Genomic DNA, 10,632 nt, shown 5'->3' on the forward strand with positions numbered 1-10,632 from the left:
GGGTATTCAGATAATCCGAAAGTATGATTTTTATTTATATTTAATTATTTAATTTTTTTTCTAGATATTTGATCTGAATAATTCAAAATTTTTTTGATAGATACCTTAATATTCGGATATCATTGGATAAAAAAATTGAATTGTTCAAATCAAATATTTTACACACTACTAATCATAGGGATAAACATGAGTCGGATTTTTTTATTATGTTGCAGAAATGAATCTTATATTCAAAATTAAATTTTCTATGAGTGTTAAATTGGAAATTAGATTTATTGGGGTATATCCGAATAGAAAAGGCCCTTCTTTCAGCTATGATTTGACTTTCCAAAAACAACAAAACTAACAAAACTGGCCATATCCTAAATTCATGGGAACAGATATATCGGAGCCGTTGATTCTCAAAACGGAAAAATTCGACGACGGAGCGGAGTCGGAGCGAGTTCCCGAATGGAAAGATCAGATAAAGATCAGAGGGCTAGTGGTGAGCGCCTTGTTAGGGACTCTTTTTTGCATAATCACACACAAGATGAATCTAACGGCCGGGACGTATCCTACGTTGAACGTCGGCGCTGGATTGCTCGGATACTTCTTCGTAAAATCGTGGACCGGTTTCCTGTCTAAGTTGGGGTTTCAAGTTTCGCCTTTTACTAAACAAGAAAACACTGTAATTCAGACTTGCGTCGTCGCTTGTTACGGCCTCGCTTATAATGGTAATACAAACTCAATAACAGTTTCAGATTTTAGCACTTTTGTTTTTTTAATTAGTGATATGGCTAAAATGTTATTAGCTTGCTTCTGTTTAGTTTAAAGCATTTGAAGCTTAATTTTGCTGTTACGTAGCCTCTGAAATTTCCAAAATTAATCAATTCTGTGATGTAAATGATTAAAAAGTAACTAATAGCTTTTTCGTTATTTATTAATCTTGATAGAATTTGGTATCATTGATTAATTATATTGGGGAAGCTTAACTTTTAGTTTTAAATTAAGTTTGAATAACTGAGCGGTTCTGCCTTGATATCTGATTGTTCTTTTATAGGGGGATTTGGATCGTACCTGATTGCAATGGATGAAAGAACATATAATCTTATCGGTGTCGATAACCCTGGAAACCGAGCCGAAGATATTAAAAACCCTAGGATTGGATGGATGATTGCTTTTCTCTTTGTTGTCAGCTTCCTTGGGCTGTTTAGTGTTGCTCCGCTTCGCAAGGTATAACTGTTCTGAGGCGTGAGAGTTTGGCTTCAATCTCTAGCATGCGATTGGTCTTTTATAAGTTGGTGTTTTGATTGTCTTTTTACTTTTATCAGATAATGGTCTTGGATCATAAACTCACATATCCCAGTGGAACAGCCACAGCTACGTTGATAAATAGTTTGCATAACAACTCTGGTGCTGAGCTTGTAGGGTACTCATTTGATTCATTTTACTCATTGTCTTTTCATTGGTTAAATGCAGCTATAGTGATGAACAACTTAATTACAAAAGAGTGTTGTCAAAATAGATAATGGAAAATGAAAAGTGTTGAATGAACATTTATGCATTTACAACTTGAATGAAGCTGCTTTAAATCATAGGACTTGCTTCGAAAATAAGAGAGAATAGTTTTTACGTTTTTGAGTTTGTTGCAGGAAGCAAGTCAAATGTCTTGGAAACTTTCTAAGCATAAGTTTAGTTTGGAGCTGCTTCAAGTGGTTTTTCAGTGGTATTGGAGATTCTTGCGGGTTTGATAACTTTCCCACTTTTGGTTTAATGCTGTTCAGAAACTCGTAAGTTTCTCTCAGATTCAATTTTCCATATGAATTCTGTCCATTTTTCCCATGTTGGAAAAATTCTCATATATGATATACGTAATTCTATATTGGCTCACGGCAATAGAAACTGTCTTACCATCAAAAAGAGGGCATAAACGATGGTAACCGAATGATACTTCTATTTTTTTTGGAAAATAGTGTTAACATGATTGTTGATGTTATTTTTTTCTCTGAAAGTATGATTTTTGATATTATATTAAATGATTTATGGATATTTTAACGTTTCACATGGTTCCTTTATGCAGGTTCTATTTTGACTTTAGTCCAACCTATGTTGGTGTTGGTCTTATATGCCCACACATTGTAAACTGCTCTCTTCTTCTTGGGGCAATCATATCGTGGGGTTTCCTCTGGCCTTTCATTTCAGCACATGTTGGGGATTGGTACCCTTCTGGCCTAGAGAGCACTGATTTTAAAGGTCTTTATGCTTATAAGGTAAAGTGAAAGACTTTGGCACTTTTAGTTCTGTTGCAAAGTTGTAGAAGGCTATGATGTTTCTGTTACTTGCACCTTCTGGTTTATTTTCAATCTCATCTTGATTGGAAGGTTCTTTTCTCTAACACCAGTCTAAAGAAACTTTCTGGGGCTCGTGTTGTTACAGGTTTTCTTATCTATGGCTCTTATCCTTGGGGATGGCCTTTACAACCTGATCAAGATAATATGTGTAATTGCCAAGGAAATGTGTAATAAAAGCACCAAGGAGAGCAAACTTCCTATTGTTCAAGAGGGTATAAGTGAGGATAACCTGATTAGCCAGATGGTTGCTTCATCATTTTGCAGTCTGTTAATGATTCTTTTCTGTTGCAATGATTTCATAGTTTTTGAAATAATTATCGCAGTTAGTCACTACCGGGTGGCTTTTACTGAAATAAATTTCTTTGTGCAAAATTGCCCTTTTTGGTGAAAACTCCTTAATTGATGCATGATGTGTTACCCTTATTTGAATATTAATCCACCTTTTTGAAAACTCCTTAAAACTTCTACACTTCTGGGCAAAAGTATTTATACATTTGCATCAGATTCCTTGCACTCACTCAAGCATTCTGTTTTCAGCTGCGGGTTAGTTAAAATATTGTTTTTGTTTTCGTAGATGATCAGAGTTCTACAGGACTAAAAGAGAAGAGAAAAAGAGACGATTTATTTCTTAAAGACAAGATACCTACTTGGTTTGCTGCTTCTGGATATGTGGCCTTGGCTGCTATAGCAACAGCTACTATTCCAATCATCTTTCCACCCCTCAAGTGGTATCTGGTTTTGGTTTCATACATTATTGCCCCTGCCCTTTCCTTCTGCAATTCTTATGGAACTGGACTTACAGATTTGAACCTGTCTTTCACTTATGGGAAGATTGGTCTTTTCATCATAGCTTCATTAGTAGGAAGTGATGGCGGAGTCATGGCTGCTTTGGCGGCCTGTGGGGTTATGATGTCCATTGTCTCCACAGCATCTGATCTAATGCAAGATTTCAGGACCGGTTACCTAACTCTATCATCTGCCAAGTCTATGTTTGTGAGCCAGTTGGTGGGAACAGCTATGGGATGCGTAATTGCTCCACTCACATTCTGGTTGTTTTGGACTGCTTTTGAAGTCGGATCACAAGATGGTCCATACAAAGCACCTATTGCTGTGATATACAGGGAACTGGCTATTCTTGGTATTGAGGGATTTTCAGGGCTACCGAAGCATTGTTTGCCTTTATGTTACGGATTCTTCGTGGCTGCTTTGATTGTAAACTTACTAAAGGATGTGACACCAAAAACAATTTCACAATTTATTCCTGTACCAATGGCCATGGCCCTTAGTTTCTATTTGGGAGCTTACTTTGCTGTTGACATGTTTGTGGGAACAATAATCTTGTTTATATGGGAGCGAATCAACCGAAAGGATGCAGTGAAGTACGCTGGTGCTGTCGCGTCGGGTTTGATCTGCGGTGAGGGTATTTGGACGATACCATCAGCTTTTCTGTCAATCTTCAAGATCAACCCACCTATCTGCATGTACTTCCGGCCTTCGGGAAGTAGCTGATGAAGAAAGCTATTGGCGAGTTTTATTTTTGTGTGGAAATATATTGTATGTATCATGTATGCAGTGGGATGTTTCTTGGATTATTCATATACTTCCAAACATGGAGATTAAGAGATCAATCTGCCCCATGTAAATTTAATGGTAATGCATATATTTGTGTAATTTAGCATTCTATACAAAATAATTATGAAAATTAATATTATTTATGAAGAGTATATTTTCCAATATTTGCACCATTGAAATCTGAATATGCAGGTACAAGTTTGTTTCCAATAAATTGGAGGTAAAATTTGCGAAATCTCATTTAAATTATTGTTAGTAAAAGAATGTGATTGAAACTTGTACGTGCTAGACTTTATTTAAGCTTAGAAATGGAAGTGTTTTCCATGTTTAAGGTTTTGCTTTTGTAAAGTTTCTGTTAGAAATTTAGGATGCTTGTATTCCATCCCTTTTCTTTTTAGGATAAACTACATGAATGATCACTAATGTTTTGAGTAAGTTTTCATTTTTCCAATTGAAATTTCAAAAGTAACAAATTGATCAGTAATTTTATCGATTTGTAACAAAATGACCACTCTACAGTTATCTTGTTAAATTGATGACGTGAGGAACACGGCTCGTAGAGTTCAATCACACAAGGATGACCCGCATGGGAACAAGAATAGATTGTTCGTACAAAACAGTTTATGAAGGAAAAAAGGGTTTATTGGATGTAGCAGAATATTACCATGAAGCGTACATTCACCAATACAGAAGAAATCTTTGTAGTTTCTTTCAAGTGAGGAGCTTGTGAGCCAAAACCGCAAGGAAAACTTGCTTCCGTGATGGCATTATACAAAACGTCCGTACATCAAAAGAACATGAATACTAACCTCAAACTCAAAAGTCAAACAACAATTTGTTCCGTCATAAATTGCTTTAGCCATATGGATTATGGATTGTCAAGTGTCAACTACAACTTCACCGCTTGCTTCATGTATCTCAGAGCAGACCGCAACATTTGGGACAGAACCTTCGCTTTAGCTTTCGGCTTAAAAGAAAGTTAGCTAAGCATGACCAAAGTCATACTTAGCATAATTGTTGAAAACAAAATTTAAAAGAAAATAAAGAAGTGTGCGAAAAATTAGAGACAAAGCTAGAGAGAAAAATGAGATTTTATTCTCAGATCTATGTCTGTTGTGTGTTTCTAGACTCACCCTGAGGGTGTATTTATAGCCTTCAAATCCCTAAAACAAGCTAAAGATAATTCTTAAAATAATATCTTTTATCCTAATTAAAACACTTAAAACTATTTACACAAAAATACCTAAAACAAAGAAAAATAAAATAATATTTAAAATAATATCTTAAATCCTAATTGAAATACTAATATCTTTTGAAATTAAAATACAAAGATAAAATATAATATTAATATATACTAAATAAACCCCGGACGAAAATGGGTGTATACAGCTGCCCTTCTTTTATTTTTTTTTCATGTAACGAAAAATAGGACAAAGATAAAAGGACACAAATTTTCGTTTGGTAGTTGCGGATGACTTATCCGTCGCGAAGTCGGGTCAATCTTGAAACGATATCCTTCTTCATGAAATCGGAATTTGAATCGGAAGGTGGCTTCATGCTGTCAAATCGTAGTCAACCTTGGTCTTCTTCTTGGTTTAAAGACCTCGGTTTGAAAATTCAACTAGAAAATATTTCCTCGATGCTACCATATGGTTGATGTGCCCTCGAGCTGAATGGAATCAAACTCGAAGGTTTTTGTTGACAGATACCCTTCTCGCCTTGTGCTATGTTGTAAATTCGGCTGGGAGATAGTTTATTGTTGCTAAATCGCAGACAACCTAGGTCTTCTTCTTGACTTAAAGACCTCATTTTAAACTTCAACCAGAAAGTAGTTCATCGTTGCTACCATGCGGTTGATGTGCCCTCGAGCTGAATGGAATCGAACTCGAAAGTTTCCGTTGACAGATAGCCCTTCTCGCCTTGAGCTATACTGTAATAGGCTGGGAGATAACCCATATTGTTGTAGATGACTCATTTGTTGTGAAACTAAGTCAATCCACTTGAGCACAATATCCTTCGTCGTGAAGTTGAAATCGTGGACGACTCATTCGATGTGAAGTTGAACTTTGAATTGGATGTTCTTCGTTGTGAAGTTGAAATCCAAAATTGCATTGCTTTCGAGTTCAATATCTTTCGTTGAGAAGTTGAAATTGACTCTGAATGAAACTGTAAAGTTATTTTTTGACAGAAAGCTTTTCTCATCTTAAGCTATGCTGTAAATTTCCTCTAAATGAAGGATGACCCCCCTTCGCGGGTCTAAGCCGATCATAGTTCTTTAAATGCTCCCCTTCACGGGAAAGACAAGTGGTATAAGATGAACTGGATCCATTCTGAATTAGCTCTTGGACTCGTTTGAAGTTGATTCTAAGATCTGTCGATCTTTCAATTGGTCAAATTGGTTGAGGTGTAGCTCCTCGTTGTTGAGTTAAACAACCACCATCAATATTTTTTGAAGGTACTTTTGAATCGCGTATCTTTCGTCTTGAAGTTGAAACTTGACTTTAAAGTTGCATAAATTATGTATGTGAAAAATGATAAATGTGACGCTCTTAAGTATGTCTAAGATGTATGCAGCATGAATTAGTTATGTTTTATCTCCTCGATTGAGCCTCATTTTTGTCTGTTTGTTCCTGCATGTGGAGGAAAGGCCTACAGAAGATCTGGTTCGTTCATATTAGGATGTTGAATCTACAAAGATGCACCAATATTCGGTGATGAATCTCCAAAAATGCCCCAACATTTGATGTTGAATCTTCAAAGATGCCCCCACTCTTCCTCATTTCTTGCTTCAACATTGATTCTAATTGTGAGCTTCGTGTCCGAGAGCCACATGTCATCTACTAAGATCCACTCTAGAGAGATTGTCTTGTTTGAAAAATGTTTCAAAGTTCTGGAAAATATCAATTAAAATAATTTTGGAAAATGTTTAATCAAAAGTTTTGAAAATATTGCCCCTTTCTCGGTTTTACAATTGAGACAAATCATAAAACTAGAGTTCATTGGATATCAAAGAATTAATTACATTGTTAGTCCTTCAATAAATTATAACTATTTGACTAGTGTCAAGATCAAAGCTATCTTTGGGAAATGGTTAAGTAAGGAAAGGATATAAAAGTCTCAGGTTATTGTGTTTGGTCAAAGGTTTGTCATTTTTGTATATTTGATGCTCAATAGTTTGATGGGGTAGCTTGTATGCTCCTCTACTGGAAGTGTTCTCCGACTCCCAGGTTTCATGGTCATACTCGGATTGTATGATGTCTTATCAAGGAATTTATGCGATCGTCTCAACTGTATAATTTTTATATTCGATTCACCTTTTCAGGTTTTCAACTCGAATCCTCATTTGGTTTCAAGATGTCATTCAGAATTTACGTCTTGAGCCCCCATTTGTTATTTTTCTCTAACATGCATTAAAGATTTTAGAAAACCTTTTGCAAATAAAGATTAATCCTGATAAGCGGGATGAAATCTGAAGATAGTCTCTTCTATTTAAAAATCCATGTATGATTAGAAGGGACTTTTAAGGAACGTAACGTAGGCCATGGTTTATGGTTATGAAAGAAATGGATAAAAGGCCCAAACAAGTGTTTAAGGGTGATTGAACCAATGATCAATTCATTTTGAAGCCTTCAATCTTGTCTTGCTCAATTTGAATAAGCTCGTATGTGTCTCTCTTGATGCTCTATGATCTTCGAGTGAAGTGATTCATTGATTCTGGAATGATTGTGCTTGATCAATCTCATAGTTTGAAGCTTGATGTGCCATTTGGCTTTAGGGAATCTTTGTATGTTCTTATTGTCCCTTTTTCTTTATTTATTTTCTCTTTGCTTCTTTTCTTTTTTATTTTAGTTCTTTGATTTTCTTTCTGCTTTGATTTGAACTTTGCACTTATAATTTGGTTCACCTTCCAGTATCTCCTCTGATTTGATGTCTACACTCATGCGAGCAGATTTCCTCCACCTTGCCCCCAATGTGGAGGGTGATCATTGGTTAGGTTGAACCAGAAGAAAAAAATACTATAGGCTCAAAAGGGGATAACAAGGGATATATATATATATATATATATATATATATATATATATATATATATATATATATACATATATGGATAAATGAAACAAAGTCGTTCATCATCTCATACACAAAAGTCCTCGAAGAAGAGGTATCCTTTGGGGGATAGATTTTCAGGAATAATTTTTATTCACATGAAAACAATGTAATTAATGCATGATAGAATTATTTCGAATTAATTCTACTTTCTGGTTCTTTCTCCTAGCATGTCTCAATGTTCAAGCTTTCTACGAGATGCCCCAAGTTATATCTTAGAAGAAGGCTAATGTCCACATGAACAACTCAATGCCTTAGGTTTTATTGGTATAAAAATGTCAATTTTGTGTCTAAAAAGATAATGGTGTGACTTTGTTGACCCAAAGAAAGGTATGGATATGACTCTTTGTGTATCGAAAAGATAAAGGCAATGCTCAAAAGTTTCAAAGGGAGGTAATGTCAAAATCTGGTCTTTTGGTAATGACCATGAGTTATTTTGGGTAAAAAATTAAGGTATTTTTTGGTTTTGGACAGCATAAGAAAGGTCCAATCTTGTCATATGTCAAAAATCCATAATTCTTGAAGAATTAAAAGAATCTTTAATTCATTCGATATTCAAAGAACTAAAGATTAAAACTCATTCAATTATTCCACCTTAGAAGGTAGCATAAATTCAGTTGTTTAAAATATTAAGCAAATATGAAAGATCAAAACGTGTTCAAACAAAACAATGCTCTCAGTACAAATGGAAGATGCAATGCCCCCTTCTTCGATTGTCCATGCCCCTGAATCCATCAGGTTTTGGATTTTGCACTTCAGTGCCTTACAATTCTCAGAAGAAATTTTGGAGCTTCCTATGTGGTAACTGCACACAACTTCAACATCGTAGCCCTTAGGATATGGGGACTCTTTTCTCAGATCATCCTGGCAGACTTAGTCCTACAACCAGTTGATCGGGCTCCCGCTGTACTGATTTCAATTTTTCCTTTTAATTGTTAAAATCTAGCTTCCATGTGGTTTCATGTGGTTAAGACCACTTCATCGAATCCTATATGAAAAAATTTCATGTTTATGAAAATACTTAAAATGAAATGTAGATACAAAATGTAAAAATGCATGAAATGTTCGAGGCACTGATCCGAAAACATGTCTGTTATTATAAATAATCTTTATTGGGACAAAAGTGTTAATTCCTAGGAGAAAAAAACATCCTAAAAGTACATTCTGACTAAGTCTTCTAGACTCGAAGCAGGTTGACTAGTCTTTTGCCTTCGTCTGTCATTGGTCAAATGCCATGACAAACTGCTCAGGCTTCTTTGGCTAAACCGTGCAAGTGACGAGCTGCTTTTTGTACTTGTTCCCGGAAGTATCGAATGAGTACATCTCTGGCTTTCATCCTTTGTTGAACCTGTTCTCTAACGGAAACGACATGGAAATCCTCCATCAAAGGGATTATCTGAAGTTTATTTGATTGTTTCTTGAATCTGTCATCAATGGCTTCCAATTTAGCTATCGTTTTTTCATCTTATTATTGTTGTCTTTGAAGGGACTCTCCAGATCAATAACATTTTTCTCGTCTTGCTCCTGCAACATTTGCCAACCCATTTTTGAAAAGCTGACTTTGATGACTTGGTGTAAGCCTGATCCATTCTGATTCCTTCACAATGTAGTAGAGTGGTATATTCTTTGATTGTGGGCACCACATCTTCTTGATTGAATGTGACACATGGTTACCCTGCAAATTGTCTCCCTTTCCTTCTGAGTCTTTTCTGACAATAGTCGGACCTCTGTGTTTTGCACCTCATGGATTATAGCCCCTTTGTCCATTAATGCAAATTATTTATGTTTAATGAACATATTTTTTGTGGATCAACACCTCTTTTGAATGATGTAAATGATAAAAATAAAATGAAAGAGGAAAAATGAAAAGAGTTAGTGAGGTAAGGAAAATAATCAAAACAATAATGAAAATAAAAAGTCCTACCCCACATGATATCTACTCCACATGCTTATTATTCCTACTCGGACATGATCTCTATCCCACATGTTAATTTTGAACAAGTCCTAACCACATAAATTTCTAGTTCACATGCTTTGAACAGAAAATAAAGCAGGAAATAACTCAAGATAGCCTAGGTTTTAAACTGAAGTTTTGGAGTGAGCTATAATTCCCTATAGTCTCTCGGTTTAGGTTCTAAAGAAGGTACCCGAGTTCTCCTTGCTGGTGCCCCCTTGGGCTTGCCAGAACATTAGTCCTAAGCCCATTACAAGTTTATGTGGACTAAGTTAAACTCGAGAGGTTACATTCCCTTATGCCTGCACGGAGAATAAATTCTCATAAAGACATAAAGTATATGAATCCTGAAGGTTACTTGCTAGGCCTGTACGGAGAATAAATTCTTACGAATACGTCGCTTTCACCCCCACTTAAAAAGGGTTCGGAGCTCGGGTATAGAGCCTGAGATGAAAACTTTTTCAAAAATCTGAAATCATTGAAAAAAAATTTAGTACAACTATTTATTTAAAAAATAATCAAAGATAAATAATTAGATTAGTACAACTATTTCTTTAAAAAATAATCAAAGATAAATAATTAGAATCGAATAAATAAATTAAAATTAAAATTTATTTTTTTCGCTAAAAAAGACAACCGAAAATTAATTATTGCCTGACTTACTTACCT

The 10,632-nt window shown here is 35.3% G+C and overlaps 1 protein-coding gene across 2 annotated transcripts; it reads left to right on the forward strand.

Moving 5' to 3' along the window:
* Positions 1-277: 277 nt before the first annotated feature.
* LOC120187754 (probable metal-nicotianamine transporter YSL6) lies at positions 278-4,001 on the forward strand. Of its 2 annotated transcripts, none has more exons than XM_039191384.1 (7): positions 278-713; positions 1,040-1,212; positions 1,311-1,408; positions 1,632-1,769; positions 2,060-2,249; positions 2,416-2,548; positions 2,905-4,001. In XM_039191384.1, the coding sequence occupies exons 1-7, from the start codon at positions 371-373 to the stop codon at positions 3,837-3,839; spliced, it is 2,010 nt and encodes a 669-aa protein (XP_039047315.1). In that variant the 5' UTR covers positions 278-370; the 3' UTR covers positions 3,840-4,001. The 2 variants fall into 2 exon arrangements, with proteins under 2 accessions (XP_039047315.1, XP_039047316.1); XM_039191385.1 differs by having other exon boundaries at positions 2,416-2,542.
* The last annotated feature ends 6,631 nt before the right edge of the window (positions 4,002-10,632 follow it).

Source organism: Hibiscus syriacus, unplaced genomic scaffold, assembly GCF_006381635.1.
Source record: "Hibiscus syriacus cultivar Baekdansim isolate YM2019G1 unplaced genomic scaffold, ASM638163v2 tig00113725_pilon, whole genome shotgun sequence".
NCBI classification, from domain to species: domain Eukaryota; kingdom Viridiplantae; phylum Streptophyta; class Magnoliopsida; order Malvales; family Malvaceae; genus Hibiscus; species Hibiscus syriacus.

Excerpts from the sequence above, each read along its gene's own strand:
- LOC120187754 (XM_039191384.1), top strand. The coding sequence starts at position 371 with ATGGGAACAGATATATCGGAGCCGTTGATTCTCAAAACGGAAAAATTC. Across the intron at positions 714-1,039 it reads TTACGGCCTCGCTTATAATG|GGGGATTTGGATCGTACCTG; the intron begins GTAATACAAACT and ends GTTCTTTTATAG. Across the intron at positions 2,250-2,415 it reads AAGGTCTTTATGCTTATAAG|GTTTTCTTATCTATGGCTCT; the intron begins GTAAAGTGAAAG and ends GTGTTGTTACAG.